The 20,774-nt window shown below is 39.1% G+C and overlaps 1 protein-coding gene across 1 annotated transcript in view; it reads right to left on the bottom strand.

Annotated features, from left to right (window-relative positions):
- The window catches only part of PPEF1 (protein phosphatase with EF-hand domain 1), a gene marked incomplete at its 5' end in the record, with an annotated part of 115,911 nt that overhangs the window by 38,209 nt on the left and 56,928 nt on the right, over positions 1-20,774 (bottom strand). Inside the window, 4 exons of the mRNA XM_082681669.1 lie at positions 879-915; positions 3,469-3,635; positions 15,151-15,197; positions 19,425-19,539. Of these exons, the coding sequence (XP_082537795.1) occupies positions 879-915; positions 3,469-3,635; positions 15,151-15,197; positions 19,425-19,539 (366 nt within the window). The remainder of the gene's footprint in view (positions 1-878; positions 916-3,468; positions 3,636-15,150; positions 15,198-19,424; positions 19,540-20,774) is intronic.

The following is a 20,774-nucleotide window of genomic DNA, read 5'->3' as shown; positions in this document are numbered from 1 at the left end:
GAGCCTATCCTCCCAATTAGTCCTTTATGGAATTCTCACACCCAGGGTCACTATTGTCAGCTCCAGTCACCCCAGGGCCAGATACCAGACAACCTTGGACAAGCCCTAAGCCCCAGAGCCTGCTAAAACTATTCAAACTAGCCAATCCTAAACCTGTTTACAATGCCTCACCCATTTCTTCCCAAGGAAACCACAATAAAGGCTTTTGTCCATGTCAAGGAAACCACAATAAAGGCTCTTGTCCATGTTTGCCCTCATTCCCTCCGCCTCTGACTGACCCCCGGAGTGCTTCCCCATGTGGCCGCAGGGTGTGCTGTGCCAAGCCTCCAGTTTCTAAGGAACTGTGAGTAAAAACCTTTTCCTTCATGACAGTCATTTCCATGTCTGCACGTTTTACCATACCTGAGTAGAACAAATCCCAGGTACCTTTAAAACAATGGAATATGTTTGTATCTATGCTAAAACTTGCACAGAAGTCACAATGAAAAAGCTTGTGTCTAGAAAGAAAAACAGGTCTTCACTATGGCCAGGGCTTCCTTTTTTTTTTTTTTGCGGTATGAGGGCCTCTCACTGCTGTGGCCTCTCCCGTTGCGGAGCACAGGCTCCGGACGCGCAGGCTTAGCAGCCATGGCTCATGGGCCCAGCCGCTCCACGGCATGTGGGATCTTCCCGGACCGGGGCACGAACCCGTGTCCCCTGCATTGGCAGGCGGACTCTCAACCACTGCGCCACCAGGGAAGCCCCAGGGCTTCCTTTTGTGCTTTTATATTATTGGCATGAATTCTGACTAGTTCTCCCCTCACCCTTCTTGAAGCTTTCTTTTTTTTTAACTTCTATGTATAAACAGCAAAGAAAATGCAAAAAACAAAGAGCCTTACCTTATATTTATGCAAAACTTCGTTTGTGAAGCCATACCTGAAAAAAAACAATGGGATTTCAACGCTTTCATTGAATGTTGAGAACTCCTATTTACATGAGTCAAGTCATGCAAAAAAGGGAGCCCTTGCCATCTCGCTACCACAAGTATCAAGAACTCAAGAAACTAGACTTTATTTGGAATGATTACTTATCCAAGACTTTGCTAGGCACGATGGGAAAGAAGAAAAGCAGCAGATGACATTGTCCCTATCCTCAAGGAGCTTCGGGAAAAGAAGATAAATTTTCATGAAACAATTACAAGACAACTTAAGAAATACATGGTATGCACAGGTGTGTCGGTACTGTAAGTATTCAGAGATGTGTGCTGTGGCCACTGGGGGAGAGTGTGTGGGAAAATGCTTTTCATTTAGATAGAATTTCTCAGACATCCTATATTTTATAGTAAATGAATGATCAGGGGGCAAAAAGACTGAATAAAGACAAAGAAAAGCCTAGAAGATAACAAGTTGGCTCTTTATACTCTCTCATAAAGTTCATGTAATGGTATTGAGGGTTTTAATAGAAAGTGTCAGGAATTTTAATGCCTGAACAGCAGTCACTAAGGGAGAATTAATGATGAAAAATTTTTTTCAATTACTTTCCTTGCCTTAGGATAATAATATATACCTTTAACACCTTTAACACGGTGAAGTCAGAACACAGCACACTCACTCCAGGTTTCCATGCAAATCATATCATGTGAAGCTTCTACAGGGTAACGTTATCTTTTCCAAGATGAACTCAGCCCTGCCTACTCAACAGCACCTCGAATCAGCTTACCCCAAACTGAACTCATCCTTCTCCCTCACCCCAACTTTCTCCACTTATCATGTTCCTAATAACAGTGATCTTGCAAATTCAAGCTAGGAACCTGGAGGTCATCCCTAATTCTCTCTCCTTTCAAGTCCCCCATATCACGTTACCAAGCCTTAAATCATTGCCTAAACTTCCTCCTGAATATATCTACTGCTTTGGGTCTCCATCTTTACCACACAAGTCTAAGTGAGACTCCATCATCTATCTCTTCAACTACTTCCTAATTGGCCTCCCCATATCAATTCTTGTCCCTCTCCAAACTAATCTTCCTGCTGCATTTTAAAACACAAATTGTATAATACTCTTCAATGATTTTCTCTTGTCCTCAGGAGAAAGCCCAAATTTCTTTGCAATCATTTCTTACGTCTCCAGCCCTATCAGGTACCATCCCATCCTTCAGTCTTTGTTCCTCCCATCCTGAACTTCTTTCAAGTCTAAAAAGTCCTTTCTCAAGTTCTGCATAAGTTGTCTCCTCACTGTGGAACAGTTTCTCATCCCCCCTGCCACGGTCCTCTCTTGATCGCCTAATTCATCCTCCAGGTCTCAGGCTAATGCCGTACTTCTATGGGAGAACCTTCCAATCACCCCTCAGACAGATTGGATCCCCCACTTTACAAACTCATCACACTTGAAAAACCTGCTCAACTCGTGTCTTCCCTGTTAGATGTAAACTCCAGTAGGGCAGGGGCCATGTCTCTTTCACTAACCATTGTAGGCACTAGATAAATACAGTTGACTAGCTAAATAAATGGAAGGATAAATGGCATGCCCAAATAAACAGATTGAGCTATATTATATATAATGGGTCTCTGAAAGTAGCCTTGAGATTTTGGGTTTTTTTTTTCTTCATAATCTTATCATTTGCTTCCATACTTGAGGATTAGAATTGAAACTGTGTTCAGGCCAAGCGCCAAAACTGCCCCAAAGACAAAACTAATCAGCTGCTGAGCTTTGATCTAGGCACCCAAAAGCCCAGGACCATAGCATGAAACATGCCATGCCTTCTACTTCCCTAGAGCAAACTGGATTCTGTTTTTCATACAACAAGAAACAAGAAAAACAAAAGGAGAAGGAGAGGAAGAAAAAGAGGAAGGGAAAGGGGAAGGGGAAGAGGAGGAGGAGGAGGAAAGAAGAGAAAGGAGAACATTTGTCACTTACTGAGCCTTTCAGCAAAAATTGGTAAACCATTTAACCAATCTTTATTCCCCAAAACTCCAGTGAGTCAGATAGTTGAAACGCTATGTTACAGCTGTTCTCAAATATGTTTATGAACAACTATGCCAAAAGCAATCACCGTGTCATAAAAAATATACACATCAGTGAAAAACACAGTACTAGTTTCTGAGACAACATGTGATGCAAGCCAAAAGAGTAGCAAGAGAATGAGTCCATCTAAACCTGCTCATACAACCCACCACACCTCCAAACCTGGCCTAACACGTCTACTCGGCACACGATTTGGCTTGTGAAGGCTGGGCACGGGAAGAAGGAAACATAATAGAAGCGCGAAGGAAGAACGGGAAGAAAAGATAGGAAGGGAACTTTAGAGCAATTTATACTCACTCACACAGCAGAAGATTGGGGGAGGTAAATCGCTGTAAGAATTGAGCTCTTCCTTGAGATTCTCCTCATCCCTGCTTCTCTACACTCACCTCTCACTCTCCGCTAGGAGCTAAACATGGCAGCATTTTCCAGAACAGGAAACAAAAGGGGAAATCCACAGGCCTAGGTTACCTCATATTCATCATAAAATCTTCATGGTTGCCTCTGTTCAGGTGCAGGTCATTGGGGTAGACCAGAAAACTCACAAACAGGATCATTAGGATCTCCATGGAATTTTTTCCTCGATCCACAAAATCACCATTAAAAACATATGGGTTGCTCACTGAGGGGAGACCATTCTGTGGAAGGAAGAAGGAGAAAAACAAGCAGTTAAAAGAATGTACTTTTAAAAGTAACGCTTTGTACTTAATGTCCATGTGGATGTGGAGAAAAGAGGCTGAGTTAGTTCTTCCACTGGGAAAAATCTGCTCACTCACTCAAGCCAGTTTCACTTTCCAGGGCAGGCATCTCCTGCAAGGGACCTTGGAAGTGAAGGATTAGCTTGGGACAGGAAGACTCCAGGGGGATGGGGATTGCTCATTCTACTCACCACCACCTACTATGAGTTTTCTCTGAAAGAACCTGATATTTGTCCTATTAAAAATGGTTATTCTCGGGCTTCCCTGGTGGTGCAGTGGTTAAGAATCCGCCTGCCAATTCAGGGGACACGGGTTCGATCACTGGTCCGGGAAGATCCCACATGCCGCGGAGCAACTAAGCCCGTGTGCCACAACTACTGAGCCTGCGTTCTACAGCCCGTGAGCCACAACTACTGAGCCTGCGTGCCACAACTACTGAAGCCCACACACCTAGAGCCTGTGCTCTGCAGCAAGAGAAGCCATGGCAATGAGAAGCCCGCGCACCACAACAAAGAGTAGCCCCCGCTCACCGCAACTAGAGAAAGCCCGTGTGCAGCGAAAAAAGACCCAACACAGCCAAAAATAAATAAATAAAATTAATTAATTAATTTAAAAAACAAACAAAAATTAAATAAAATAAACAAAATAAAATAAAATAAAAATGGTTACTCTCATCTCTTCCTTAGGTAGAAGAGGGAAACTTCTACCCAAGGAAGAACACTAAACTAAGAGCCAAATGTCGTTCATTCTAAGGGACCCTTATTTAACTTCTCTGGGCTGTGATTCTCTCAATTTGAAAAAAGGGAATGACACTATATTCTCCACACACACCCCCACCCCAGAGCAAACGAGAGAACGGGTATGAAAGCACTCAGGAAAGTGTAAGGTACTGCCCAACTGTGAGCAGGGCTAACACACCATCAGTACACTCTGATACGATCACACCAGGTGTTACAGGCATGTGTTTTGACTTCTCACTGACCAGGGCCATATTTGTTGTTAAATATTTTGATTACCACTCCTGAGTATGAGATAATACTTTAAGATACAGTGTTAGCACAAAAAAGGACTGGGATCAGGACAAAGGTCTGGTCTTTATAGCAGCTATTCGCTCGTTTACTTCTGTACTACTAAACTCTAAGATAAAACACGTCATGCCTGGTAGGGAAATGGTTGAGTGCATTTCTATTGCATAGTAAAATAAATTCAAATGTTTAAAAAATACATTACAAAGAGAAAATTTTAAGTACTCATACATCCTAATATATGTCCTCCTTCAAAAAAGTTACCTTCAAGAAATAATGCACGTATTCTAGTTATATTAATCTTTCTCAAATGATTTTCAAATTCCTTTTTTGTTAGATTTCAAATTACATAAGAAAATTTTATTACTTTATACTCACCACCTAGTATTTATATACATTTAAAAATTTTCATATCAATATGATAGAAATAGTTGAAAAAATATAATACAAGTTGTAGCAAGTAACTTAGGGATTCCAGAAATCATTATGCAATGAAACATGTCCTGAAGGCAACTGGAAACAAACAAGCAAGCAGTGGTGTAGTGTTCTGGGCCAGAAGACTTATTCTCTAATTCAGCTCCACTTTTACTCATGTGCCTGTCCTTGGGCAAGTTATTTGACCTTTATGAACTCTAGTTTCCTCATCTGTTAAATGAGAATGATAACTTCCATACTTATCACACAGGGCTACTTCGGAACTAAAATGAGACTGTGTGTATAAAATTTCATGAAAACCATAAAGCACCATACAAATTAAGAGATTCGTTTTATTATGGCCTCCAAGTTATTTCTATTTTTAAGATCCCATTATTTTATATTTTCTTATACATTAACTCACATAACCTTATTCACACTGGGCTTAGATAGTGTGAGCCAGTTATAAAAATATAGGCTATTGGTCATCAAAACGTAAAGAAAAGGGGAATGATTCTGCATCTCTGATACACTTCCTTCCCTCAGCCTTCAGCTGGCTGGGATGAGTAAGCTGGAGAAGTCTGAGAGGTGCTGAAGGCTATAGGTTCTATTGGGATATCCAAGACTGAAGGGGGCTCAAGGAGCAGCAGCAGAGAGCCATGGAAGAACTAGGTCTGAGAGGACATGTGGACTCCTTGATTAAGGGGAGACCCTGCCTCAGAGCATGTGTGTGGTCTTGCTTGGGAGAGAGGGATCTGGATCTTACCAGAAAAAGTATAGGAGAACTTCTTTTACATCTCTGAAGCTAAAAGAATACTAATACTTGTATTTAGAGACACCTAGGAACATAGAGACTTCCTCTCACACTCTTGATGCAAGAGTAGAAAGTGTTGTGCCTCCAACTATGGAGAGGTTTAACCTAGCTTAAGCAGAAAATTAAAAATGGAAATAACCTAGTACTTAAGGGGATCCAGTAACCAGAGAGAGGCAGACCAATCAGATCTGCCAAAGTACGATCCCCTAATGAGACAAGACCGCTGGAGGAGACAGAGGACACTTTTTTTTTTAAGAGTACCATGAAATAAAGAACAAAAAGTTAATAATTCTTGGCATGAAAAATATGCTATTCAAATTTAAAATAGCATAGATTGGCGCTAACTAAAAGAAGGAATGGTTGAAAAATACATTACTGACCTGAAAGAGCAAGCAGATAAAAAATCTCTCACACAGAGCAAAAGGCAAAATGATGGAAATCATGAGGAATGAGTAAGAGATTAGAGTTCAGAGCCAAGAGAACTAATGTGCCAATAATAAGCATTCCAGAATCAGGAAAAAGGAACAGATGGAGAAGAAGCAATAATTACATAAATAAGAGAGGGAATTTTCTATGGTTAAAAAGAGACTTCAGCCTGAAGTTTGAAAGAGCTCATGATTTCTATGCTCAATGAACATGTATTGATTGCTTGTTATGTACTAGATACAGTTTTAGGGTGTTAGAAACACAGAAGTAAACAATACAAAGTCCCTGCATTCAAGCAGCTTGCATTTAGAGAATCTAACACCCACATGCCCCATAGAGGAAAATACTCAAGACAATATTCTAACCAAATAATAGCAGTAACAATAAAAAGTCCTTAAGCCAGGGAAAGACTAAGAGGAAAGAATACAGATGTGAACAATGAACCTTGCAATATATAATTAAATATAAATCAATAGCAATAATATGGAAATTGTGTTTAAGTACAAAGCAAGGATTCAAGAAATAGAAGAGACATACTATGAAGGAAATCTAATAATGGTCAAGAAATAAAAATATGGCATGAACAATAGCTAAGGATTTGCAGGAGAGTTGAAGGGAGAAAAGTAAAATTCTCTACAAATCTCATCTGAATGGGAGATGTACATGGAAAATGTGAAAACAAATACATTTGTCTTACTGGAGGAGAGAGAGGCTAATGGTGGAGGAATAAAGTTATAGCTATTTGAGAAGTATACATACATACATCATTTATTAGAAATGTCAGGAATGGGAAGACAATGACTAATGAATGGAAAAGCACAGTAAAAGTGCCAAAGAAAACAATAATTTTAAAAACTTCACCAAAACAGCAAAAAGAAAGGAAAAAAGGATGAAACCAAGAGAAATAAATAGTAAACAAAGTAAAATAGAAGGACATTTTTCAAAAATATGTGTTGTTATACTAAATGTGAGTGGGTTAAATTCTACCATTAACATACCAAGACTACCAGACTACATTAAAACACAAAACTCAGGTATGTATAGTTTGTGAGAAATACACATGAAAAAAATAAAGGGAGACTGAAAACAAGGTAACTACAACAAAGAAAAAGCAAAAATGCAAATATTAATATTAGATAGAGTGGAATTTTTAACATTAAAAGTGCTAAACATGATGATAAAGCAACATTATATCATAGTAACAGGCACTTTATAAAGAAGATACAATTCATAAACTTGTATTCAATAAACAAAAGAACAAGTTTTTGCTTTGTATATTTAGCTACTATAAATGCAAGAAGATTTTTTTAAAAATACAAACATAGTAAATCATTCAGATCAAATTATTGGTTTAAAATAATGTCCACAAATTATTTGACACTCCCTTTAAAAGGTGAAGTCTAATTTACCATTCCTTGAATGTGGGTTGGACTTAGTGATTTACTTTTAAGAAAGGAATAAGAAAAAGCAGAAGTGATGGTGTGCAACTTTGGAGACTAAGTCATAAAAGATACTGCAGCCTCCTATCTGATCTCTCTCTTGGATCACTCACTCTGGGGAAAGCTAGCTGCTATGTCATGAGAACACTAAGGTACCCTGTGGAGAGGCCCATGTGGCTGTTTTGTCAACAGCCAGCAAGGAACTTAAATGCTGTGCCATGTGAGTCAGCAATCTTGGAAATGGGTCTGCCAACCCCAGTCAACCTTACAAATGACTGCAGCCCTGGCCAATAGCTTGACTGCTAGCTCATGAGAGACCTTAAGCCAGAACCACCCAGCTAAACTGCACTCAAATTTCTGAACCATAGAAACTGTGAGATACTAAATGTTTGCAGTTTTAAGCCACTAAGTACTGGGGTAATTTATTACAAAGAAATATACAGTATACATATTTAGAAAGATATAGATGGAAAAAACTGAATATACAGTTTACCCTTGAACTGCAAGGGTCCACTTATATGCAGATACTTTTCAATAGTAAATACTGCAGTACTTGAGAACCTGCTGTATAGCACAGGGAACGCCACTGCGCTGTACAGTAGAAACTAACACAACACTGTAAAACAACTATACCCCAATAAAAAATAAATAAATAAATTTCATTATATAATAGGTAAAAAAAAAAACACTACAGTACTACATGGTCCATGGTTGGTTGAATCTGTGGACACAGAGGAACTGCGGATGAAGAGGGCCAACAATAAGTTATTCGTGGATTAACTCTTGCATTGTTCAAGGGTCAACTGTATAACTAATGAACTTAATAGACAGATATATGAAGAACTTTGCATCCTATGAATAGAGAATACAATTAATTTTTCATTTGTCCACAGAGGCTTCATGAGAATCAATCATATACTTGATTTCAAAGAAATCCTTAACAAATTCAAAATAAGAAACATTTCATAGAACACATTCTCATACCATAATCCAATAAAATCTGAAGTAAATAAAAATATGATTCAAAAAATTCCAGCTTCTTGAATTAAGATCCTTGGAAATTAAAAATTGTAGTGTTAATAACCATTGGATCAAAGAGGAAATTAATAGCAATATTATAAGTTCAACAGAAGGCTCAGTTAAAACTAAAATTAGAAAAGATGCATTGCCTGAAATGCCTTCATTATTAAAGAAGATGCATGTGAAAAACTGTATTCATCTTAAGACATTAGAAAAATAAAACCAATCAAATAAAGATAAAAGCTGAAATTAATGAAATGGAAAACAAAAAAATGAAAGTTATATAATCCAAAGGGTGATTCTTTGAAAGAACAAATTGATAAAATTGATGATAAAACTCACCATGAGCCTGATTGAGGATAAGTGAAAAAAGAGAATAAATGTAAGATTAAAGATTGGAAAAAAGACAAAGATATACAGAATTAAATTTTAAAACTATATATATATATATATATATATATATATAGAGAGAGAGAGAGAGAGAGAGAGAGAGAGAGGGAGGAGAGAGAGAGAACATAATATTGGCATCTGTGGCAATGTACTTTGACAATCTAGAGAAATGGAGGATTTTCTTGAAAATTAGAAGCTACCAAAACTGATTCAAAAGAAGTAGAAAACTTTGAAAGTGCATTGGTTGCATGTTGCTTTATAGCAGAGCTCTATCTCAATTTTTAAGAGCAAATAGTTTTAATGTTACTTAAACCAGCGATTCCCATCCTTGGCTGCACATTAAAATCACATGGAGACTCCTAGGTGTCCATCAGAATCTCTGGGAGTGGGACTCAGGTATCAGTAGGTTTTTTTCCCCATTTTCTTGGGTGATTACAATGTATAGCCAAGTTTGAGAACAAGGGATTTAAGTTCCAAACCATAGAAAATGATGTACATCTCTCCAATTTATTTCGTAAGATCAATAAAACCTTAATATCAAAATTTGAGAAAAGCAACAGTCAAAATTTGAGAAAATATGTAAACATATTTTCCACTGGAATGACCAATTTTCTGGTAGTAGAACTCATCCCCAGTTAAACCAAACTTTATAAGTATTTCACCTCTACTATGAGCAACGAATACCGAATTTCTTTAGTCAAACCTAATTTTAAGCCCCTAATAGTAAGGGTCAGCTAAGCCATCCACCTTACATGGCCTGCTTGACACCCAATAAGTTTTAACCTTTTCAAAAAATCACACGACTTCAAAAGATTGATTTGTGATAATGAAGCTCGTTCAATAGAAAATGTTACTGTCTGTGAAAGTGATTCTAAAAGGAGTCCTAAATATATACTGAACTTCTGTAAGTGTTGAGCCTCTGAAGGCAAAGGCAAGACTTACTTGGATGTATAAGAACTGCATTGTTGAGCCAGGACTAGTTGTATTACTCTATATAGTCTGAGTTCAAATACGTTTTAGTCTTAGAATAATAAGAGAATTGGAAAACAGATAAAAAGAATAGCTAAGTCTCCTGGGACATGGGTCTCTAGGATATTTAGGCTTCTAGCTACGCTACTGAGATTTCTCTGGATTTTCTTCAAAGAAGCAAACACTGCTGCTGAGGGAACCCATCCTTCACTCAGTTCCAGTAAATCAAACTCTCTGGCTTATTCTGCAGCTGATATACAACAAACCATCTATGACATGGTGATCAAGGTGACAAATACAGAAAACCTGGGGTAACTACAACTCTGAACAGCATTAGATGACCTTCAGGGGGAAAAAAATAGCAGATCACAATTAATTAACTTGAGTAGAGATAAGGAGACCTATTTCCCACTGAAGTATTTTACATAAGACATCTAGAAGTTATCACAATTTTGGGGGGGCATTTTCCCGAGGCACATCAAACAATAACCTCTGGACCTCAACTCCACATAATTTTAATTTTTATTTCTTTTGCAAACTCTATTTTAGAGATCTGTTCTGATTATAACACACTGCCTTAATCTCAAAAGGTAAAGAATTGACTACTGTGGCAGTGGGAAGCATATCAGCAATAGAGAAAAAAGAAAATATTTAATGACCTTCACAGCCGGAAAATTTGGGGCATAGGGCGTGGGGTGGAGGATAGTGGAGAAGAGAGAAAGAAAAGGAAAACAAGGCTGCGTGGCTTCCATGGACAGCATCAGTATGACACCCATAGGGGTGAGAGGTAATTAGCTTCTCTCTGTCCATGTGCAGCTCTTTTTCAACTGTAGGAGGTTTCCACACACAGCATCAATTTAACAAACTAACTTGCCAATACTTGGTCTAAAATTTCAAGCTTTCTCGTCAATGAGGAAAAGGATCTGAATGAAGCATTCCAAACTGGTCACTCTAATTAAGCAAGAGTGGCTGATTAAAATTAACCTTTTCAGAAAATAAAGTCTAAAAATATGACCTAACTAATGCCATGTAAATTGCTTCACTTGATGATATGTGAAGCCATATAAAGTTGGGATGCCCTTTTAGGAAAGGTGTGCCATGGTTAACCGTGTGGAACCCAGAGGAAAGAATTCCCTTCAAATCCAGATAGGACTGTGAGCTGAAACTGTCTAGCTTAGTCTTAAGGTGCTAAATGATAGAATTTGTAAGGACAACCAAATATTAAAGAAACCAAAAATGTCAAAACAATCAAAAACGATCACTGGTACGGATTCCATCATTTATTGCAGCACACCACAAAAAGGGTGTGGGAATAAAATCTTTTCTGATCCTTCAGAACTTTCCTTCATGATTTAGGCACTTATCAAATTACTAAAACTCTTTGAAGGGATTGTCTTAAATGTCACCTCCTCCAGGAAGTCTCCCACGACTTAGACGCCCCTCCAATGTGCTCCCTTGGAAACTTGTTTACCCCAGTTATAACATGTCTCACCCTGAACTGTCTTGTCTTTTCATTAGGTGACCTACCCCACTAAACTGTGATATCTTTGGGGCCAAAAACAGTTCCATACTCTTTCATCGCTGGGCTCTCAATCTCCACTTCCTGAACACCGTCATTGGTTAACACTCAAAATATTTCTTGCTTTCATGTGAATGCTATAATTTCACCTTTAGTCCTTTTTATAGTACTTCTTACCACCCACCTCCTCCTGTTCAATCTTTACATTAGCACTTTCCAGTTTTATATATTCCATTTAGTTTTGCCAATGGAATTAAAGAAACATTCTCTTTTTGCATCTATCTACTCCAGAGTCCTTTCCCTGATCGCACCTTAATATCTTCAACTACCTCTTGAAAAATTTTCTAATTGCCTAGGAAGTCACTTTTCCCATTTAATTTACTCAACTATTTTCCCTTTTTTGTATTTTCCAAGACCTCTAGAAAAATAATTACCAGATTTTCTGTTGTGGCTATTCCCCACATACCTCCACCCCCTCCTCCTTCCTCAGATTGTAATTGTCAAAAATAGCAGGACTGTACTTCTGAACATTTATATGGTGTTATGTAGACTTAAACAAATCTCATTCCTCAAACTGCATAAATAAACTCCCTTTTGCCTTCAACTCATTCAGAAAGACTTCCCTCTGGAAATCTGGGCCTCCCTTCGGGATGGTGCCAGACTCCTGACTCCTGCAGCCCTCTGGAAGGAAAGGACCCACTCTTCACAGGATGGAGACCTCAGGGTCAGGAGTTGGGGTGGGTCCACTTGCTCTTTAGAGCCACCAACAGACTAACACTTTGCCAGCCTCTCCTCCTTCTAGGCCCATGAGCTCTAACTAAACGTCCTTCCTCTGCATCTCATCTCTCAGTCCCGTGGCCAACCCACTTAACACACCTGCTTTCCACTTGCTTGACCTCCTCATCCCTAATATTCTCTTTCACTCACTTCAGCCACCCACATGCTGGATTCCACCTTGGACTCATTCATCCCCTAGGACTACTCCCCTTGCAACTTCCCAGCCATCCTGCTTCCTGGGCCTCCTGCCCTGACCTCAGAGAGCATGGCAATCCTTCATTCCACCCATTTCTCCCAGTTGGTTGCCATCCTGGCCTCTTCCTTCCCTGCCCAGACTGGATTCCGTAGCTGATCTCCAGAATTGCCCTATTTACCAGAACCCTCAGTTCCCTGCCGGCAAACCTTTGGCTGGACTTCCTGACACCAACTCACTACCTGGATGGCCTTCTATTTCTCCTGACCCCACTCTCTGGCTACCAGGCCCTAGACCTTTGCTTAGGCCTCCTGCAGTCTCAACTGAACCTCTTCCTAAGTGCTGGCTCCATTCATCCACTCCTGGTTTGGCTTCCTCCATTCCCTTCCAAGCTCCCATTCTGAATGAATGAAATGAAAACCTTGTATTTCTATTATAATTTAGTACTTTAAAAAATGCTTTTGGATATTTATGTTATCTTATTCACAAGACAACCTCTTATGGGGTGGAAGCTCAAGAATACTGCAGCCAAAGAAGAACTAAATAGACATTTATCCAAAAGACAAATAGATGGCCAAAAGGCACAAGAAAAGATGCTCAACATCGCTAATTATTAGAGAAGTGCAAGTCAAAACTACAATGAGGTATCACCTCACACCAGTCAGAATGGCCATCATCAAAAAGCCTACAAATAATAAATGCTGGAGAGGGTGTGGAGAAAAGGGAACCCTCCTACACTGTTGGTGGGAATGTAAATTAGTGTAAATCAGCCACTATGGAGAACAGTATGGAGGTTCCTTAAAAAGTTAAAAATAGGGACTTCCCAGGTGGCACAGTGGTTAAGAATCCGCCTGCCAATGCAGGGGACATGGGTTTGAGCCCTGCTCTGGGAAGATCCCACATGCCACAGAGCAACGAAGCCCATGCACCACAACTACTGAAGTCCACGTGCCTAGAACCCGTGCTCCGTAACAAGAGAAGCCACCGCAATGAGAAGTCCGCACACTGCAATGAAGAGTAGCCCCCGCTCGCCACAACTAGAGAAAGCCTGCGCGCAGCAACGGAGACCCAACACAGCCAAAAAAAAAAAAAGGTTAAAAATATGGTAACCATATGATCCAGCAATCCCACTCCTGGGCATATATCCGAAAAAGACAAAAACTCTAATTTGAAAAGATATGTGCACCCCAATGTTCATAGCATCACTATTCACAATAGCCAACATATGGAAGTAACCTAAGTGTCCACCGACAGATGAATGGATAAAGAAGATGTGGTATATATATATATATATATATATATATATATATATATATATATATATATATACACAATTGAATATTACTCAGCCATAAAAAAAAGAAATAATGCCATTTGCAGCAATATGGATGGACCTAGAGATTACCATACTAAGTGAAGTAAGTCAGAAAGAGAAAGACAAATACCATATGATATCACTTATATGTGGAATCTAAAAAATAATACAAATGAACTTATTTACAAAACAGAGCCAGACTCACAGACATAGAAAACAAAATTATGGTTACCAAAGGGGAAAGTGGGGGGAGAGATAAGTTAGGAGTATGGGATCAACAGATACACACTACTATATATAAAATAGGTAAATAAAAAGGATTTACTGTATAGCATAGTTTCAGGTGTAAAGGAAAGTGATTCGGATATCCAAATCACTTTCCTGTATACCTGAAACTAACACAATATTGTAAATTAACTATATGTCAATACTATTTTAAAAAAGAGGGCTTCCCTGGTGGCGCAGTGGTTGGGGGTCCGCCTGCCGATGCAGGGGACACGGGTTCGTGCCCCGGTCCGGGAAGATCCCACATGCCGCGGAGTGGCTGGGCCCGTGAGCCATGGCCGCTGAGTCTGCGCGTCTGGAGCCTGTGCTCCGCAACGGGAGAGGCCACAACAGTGAGAGGCCCGCGTACCGAAAAAAAAAAAAAAAAAAAGAAAACCCAACCAACAAAGAGGAGTCATAGCACTGGAAGAGCAGCTGAGCCTGGCAATGATGAATCAGGGTGGAGAAGAGAAGAGCAGTTTGGAACTTGCTATGGGGGACTACTTTCATGCATCATTAGTGCACAATGGAGGAGAAGACTGCTGTGGCATGCTCACTTCTGAACCAAATAACAATAAAATAAAACAGACTGTTTCCCTCCCCTTCCTCTGCCATCTAGACATTTGCCATATAATAAAGAACATAAATACAATCAGGTACAAATCCTAATGGATCTACAGATAACAATAATATTAAACAAAGGCCCAAATTAAATCTTTAAAATTTTTTTGTGAAACGTGTGAAAAAACCAAATCTTTCAACGTCTTGGATAAAAACTGTCCTATTATATCTGTATTTGTACCTATCCCTAATAAAACTAATATTGTTATTTGTCCTAGGACTGCCTTCCCCCAACAAAAATATAAATATTTAGCAAAATAATCATTTACCTTATAGTAGATCAAAAAAAGATCATCCAGTTTCCCATGCAAATCACCTGGAAATGAAATGAAAAATCGCTATTCAGTAGGAACAAGAATTTAAAAACTGAAAAGACAAAAACTCTAATTTGAAAAGCTACGTAACAGAATTTAAAAACTGAAATATTACTGATATACTCCAAGCGTTTTCAGGACATCGGGTTTTTACCCTATGATGATATTAATTCAACAATTTGTTTCCATAGCACTCTATGGAAACTTTGTCCCCTTTCCTATAGGGGACAGCATCCAATGTGGCAATTACCTATTCACTCCTGCCATTTATGGGCCTCCCTTCGGGATGGGCCTCTGTGCCAAGTGCTCTGTGCCACTCTCTGCCAAGTGCTAGACTAAGGGTTTACGTGAATTGTCTTGTTCAATCCTTACAACCACTCTATGAGATGGGTATTGTTTTCATCAGACTCATTTTACGAATGAGGCTCGGAGTAGTTAAGTAACTTATGCAAAGTTGCCCAGCTACCAAGTAGCAGAGCTGGAATTCAAACTCAACTTTATCTCTCTTCAAAAGTGAAGCTCTGGGCTTCCCTGGTGGCACAGCGGTTGAGAGTCCGCCTGCCGATGCAGGGGACACGGGTTCGTGCCCCAGTCCAGGAGGATCCCACGTGCCGCAGAGCGGCTGGGCCCGTGAGCCGTGGCCACTGGGCGTGCGCGTCCGGAGCCTGTGCTCCGCAACGGGAGAGGCCACAACAGTGAGAGGTCCGCGTACCACAAAAAAAACACACACAAAAAAAATTGAAGCTCTTAGTGATTGTTCTGTACTTCCTACACTGTAATCTCTAGGAGAACAGCAGTATCATCTATATTGGCATTAAACCCCAAATGCCTCCCATAGTACCTGCTGCATAGTAGGCACTCAATAATTAAGTTTAATTGCTAAATGAAAAGGTTTTTAAAGCCACATTTTCAAAAATATGCTCCAGCAGTAGCATCTGAAACTTAAAAATTTTGAGTAGATAGTTGACATTCTCTTGATGAGACTATTAGAGAAAACAAAAATGAAAGCATGGCTTTATAAAACTCAGCCAACTGAGGGAAAACATATAAATAGATGAAGCCATTAATTTAAAAACAAGAGTAAATATGTGAGTATTCAAAAGCCCTATTTGGATAACTATTTCTAGGTAAATATTTGACTTTCATAACCTCTGATCATAAGTTTTTATTCCTTGTATCCAACTTAATTACCAAATATAATTTAATTCAGGAATACTTTTCCTCAGTTTGCTTAAAATGCTACAACCAAACTTAACCAAATATATGCAAGAAATGACTGCAATTATAATGGGAATAATAAAATTAAAATCCTACATCACCAGCACTTATTTATAAAATGACTACAATATTAAGAGAATATTAATACTACCATATACTTAAATCTCATTGCTCTCACTCCAAATCTAAGGAAATAAAAATGGAAGGACTTTACTTATCAGTTAAATATATATTTTTAATTATTTTGTTTTCCTAATTTTCTTCAGGATACTCCAATAAAGATGGTTAAAAAAAAAAAAAAAAACTTCAGCTAAGAAAATATGAGCTCATTCACTCAGCAGCTACATTATGCTGCTTTAAAGGAGAGGCACCAACGTACACCATTGAGAATAAAGGTGCCTTTCGGGCTGACACAGCAGAGGCCTGTATATGTTTGCCAAATCTGTGTGTGGTTAGTGCTTCTGAGGCCACATCAGAAAAATATGAGTTCTGATGGCAGGGAGGAATTTCTGAGAGGGAGACAAGCATAATAATAAAAATGCTGTGAGTCAGGTATTCTGTAGAATTTGTTTAATTGGGAGCTTTAGAATATCTGCAATGCCTTAATGGACAAAGTATTTCACTTCACATCAATAAAACAAGCTACTATTAGCAGCTTTGGTTCCAGTTAAAAAAAAAGCAAAAAACAAAAAACCCCAAAGATTTGGGTGGTCAGAACTGTTGCAGCTGGTATGCTAATAAATGAATTGCTTTCAGCATATTAAGAGTTGAGGCTATACAAATATTTTTATTTTCATTTTTTTCATAAGCTGCCTTATTATTTTTTAATTAATTAATTAATTAGGCTGCTCCAGGTCTTAGCTGCAGCACGTGGGATCTTCGTTGCCGCGTGTGGGATCTTCCTTGCAGCATGCAGGGTCTCTAGTTGCGGCATGCAAACTCTTAGTTGAGGCATGTGGGACCTAGTTCCCTGACCAGGGATCAAACCTGGGCCCCTGCATTGGGAGCACTTAGCCACTGGACCACCAGGGAACTCCCTAAAAATATTTTTAACTTCTAGTTGGACAGCAAGAGATAAAACTCAATGTATCATGGAAAGGCAGCCACAGAAAGATATTTCCACTGCACACAAAAACCTAAGTGCATAACTGGTTATCATTTATAACATAAACTAAAACACCTACTATATTTCATGCACGTTGAGAAATGTGTAGCATGTTTAGATGCATCTGGAAATTAAAATAATGGTAAAGGTTCACCATAATTTCTCCCCCTTTCCTAATACTGTCTTAAACAGAGGATGTTTATGAAAATATGGCCCTGATTTTAAATTTTATTTTAAATGATGACCAAATTTTTCTAAGTTCAATGGGGCTATTAAAGACAGAAAATAATAATTCCTATGCTATGGGAACCTATGGGCCTTGGTTTTTCCTTCTATCAATGGTGCTACATGGAAGAAGTCTGGAAATAAATGCCCTGCCAAGATGTGAGTATCTTTAAAATAATGGAACTGTCCAATCAATCCATTCCCTAGTCCTTGTCTCATGATGGAAAATGAAACATCAGTCAGAGCAGTGCATGATGGGAGTTGGGATAGCAGATACGGAGTTGGCTCTAACCTGGGATGCAGAAGATCTGATTTTTAATTCTGACTCTGCCACTAACCAGCTGAGTAAGCTGAGGTGGAGAGAGGGGGACAAGTTACTACATAGAAATGCATGGAAGGCAATACACTTTTCTCTCTGGGCCTCAATTTCATCCGTAAGAGCAAGGGATAGACTAGATGGTCTCTGTAAGAACCACTCAGTTCTTACACTGCATGATTCCAGGACTTACATGCCCTCTAATTAATTCATGTCTTCTTCCAGATCCTTTTATGCAAAGCTAAGTCTCCAATGGCAACTGGAGGTATACTGGAAACATATGGGAGCAGATCACACTCCCTGTTTGGCCTATTATATACACTCTGAGAGCAAACCTCGCCTTGGCTCCAGAGGCTTCATGGGTTGGCATCGCTTCCTGAGCCTCATGACCCAAAATTCTTTATCTCCATGAAAAGTAAGTGCTGATGAGGCCTTGAATAAAAGGTCCCCACTGCTGAGATGCATCATCTGGAAGGCAGAGATGTGGTGGCCTGATTTGGCTGGAATTGAACCATTAAGGACTCTTCAAAAGCCTGAGTCAGGACATGTCAAGGAGCATGTACTGCTACATCGAGTCCCTGTCACCACTATCAGATGCTAGAATGGAAATAGTTTAATTAGATTGTCAAATCCATTCTACCTGCCAGAGTAAAAGAAACATGGGCTAAAAATTGATTTGGAAAATAACAATCACTGTTTTGTAACCTAAAGGCTTAATTAGAAGTTAAGGGAATTGCTGTTCCTTCCACGCACTCCATTCTCAGACAGTTGCAAGCACGCTGAGCACCAACTGTGTTGAATTTCAATGTGTACTGCTTCTTGAAGCAATATCCTGTCAGACTGGCCTATATGATAACAAAATCTCAGCTCTTGTTATTTAGAAGAACAAGGAACAGATTTCTGGGACATTCCCACTCTTCTAAAAGCTGCAGAGACCAGTTGGAAAAATCTAAAACAGCAGCCGAGGGCAGAGAAGAATTTAGTCTCCACCCTTCCTTGGGCTTTTCTCTTCCCAGCATAAGTGGCATGCAGAGGCCCACCTAGAAAAAGCTACATTGAACAAAGATAATGAGAGCCAGAGGGAGGGCAAAGAACACTTATTCCACCCATGGGTGATTTTCTGTATTAAAATGCTGCCTGCCTTTATAAAAAGCTATGAGTTCTTTAATTTCTCACATAATTAATTCCTGCCAGCTGGTATGCAAAACAAAGACAAGATAGGAAACAGTACTATCATGATAGAAAACTCTATATTAACACTTTTCCCTTAACACAGTCCAATTTACACAGTTTTCAAGTTAGGCCAATGATGTAGAACCAAGAGGCTCCTAAATATTAATTTGGCAACACTGCTCTGAAACTTACCACAGATTGTTATCTCTTTGGAGGGAGAAGTTTTTATGTGAGTGAAATTCGGCATTTGCTGCAGGAGCTTCTTGGTTTCAAATAGCACCTCTAAGACATAATAAGCATGAAGTATCTGTGAGGGCGAAGGAGAGGAAATAGATATCATGAACTAGGAGAAAAGGCATGAGTGTGTAGAAAGCAATATAGGTGGAACATATGAGCACGTTTCAGGTAGCTGTAGTTCACGACAATCTCTAAATTATTTTTAAATAGATTATACTAGCACAGTATCTGGCACATAATAAGCCCTCACTAGAGATGTGTAAGTTGAATGAATGAATGGTTCCTAGGATGTCTATATTCTCATGTTCTTAATTGACATCACCCATTCACAGAACATTTCTTATTATTCTTGGTCCTTAGAGCCCAAGAGAGGTGACAAGAAAAAAAGGAGACTCCCTTGCCCTAAGGAAATGTGCAGGCAAAAAAGTAAAGAGAAGGAGGGAAAAGAGAGAGAAGTAGAAAGGAAGAGAGAAGCAGAGAGAGATTGTTCAAGAGGAGCTGCTTTGCATTTGCTTGTGACCTCCTGCCCCGGGGCTGGGAATTAGATGGGGGTGCTGGGTTAGGAGGTCTCACAAGGTAGCCAGACAGGCCCCAAGGGACTCCTGAGCCAGGTGTCCTAGGTGTGGCTCAACATTTGGTGCACAGACATGAGTTTACAGGACAGCAAGCACACTTATATACAAGTGTAAGTATACAACATATTGCCAATTCAAATAAACCATTCAGATTAGCTCCTATTATGACTATTCATCCCTTGATCTCCTTCAGTTACAGTGTTGATGACAGCATTGTTTTGGACAGATTTACTGGGTTTTCTCTTCCAGGCTTTTCTGTTTATTTGTTTTTAAATACAGTGTGTTGTTCTCCCTTTTTTTAAATTATGAACTATTCCAAATACATAATTCAAAAAGTGATGTAGCTGATACAAATTTAACAGATGCTAACACCACTTTCTAGTCAGGAGTGTCTGCGCCTGTACTGTCCAATGCAGTAGACACTGGTCACATGGGGCTATTGACCACTTGAAATGGGGTCAAAATTGAGATGTCATGTAAGCACAAAATACGCATTGGATTTTAAAGACAGTATGAAAAAAAAAGTAAAACATCTCATAAAAAACTTTTAATATGATTACATATTAAAATGATAATTTTATATGTTGGAGTAAATAAAATACATTATTAAAATTAATTTCACTTCTTTTTGCCTTTATAATGTTGACTACTGGAAGATTTTAAATTATGTATGTGGATCACATTATATTCCTATTGGACAGCACTGGTTTAGATTATTGGAGGCTGAGAG

Source organism: Grampus griseus (genome assembly GCF_964374135.1).
Source record: "Grampus griseus genome assembly, chromosome: X".
Classification (NCBI taxonomy): domain Eukaryota; kingdom Metazoa; phylum Chordata; class Mammalia; order Artiodactyla; family Delphinidae; genus Grampus; species Grampus griseus.
Note: the sequence above shows the minus strand (reverse complement) of the source record. Positions and strands in the feature narration are given on the sequence as shown.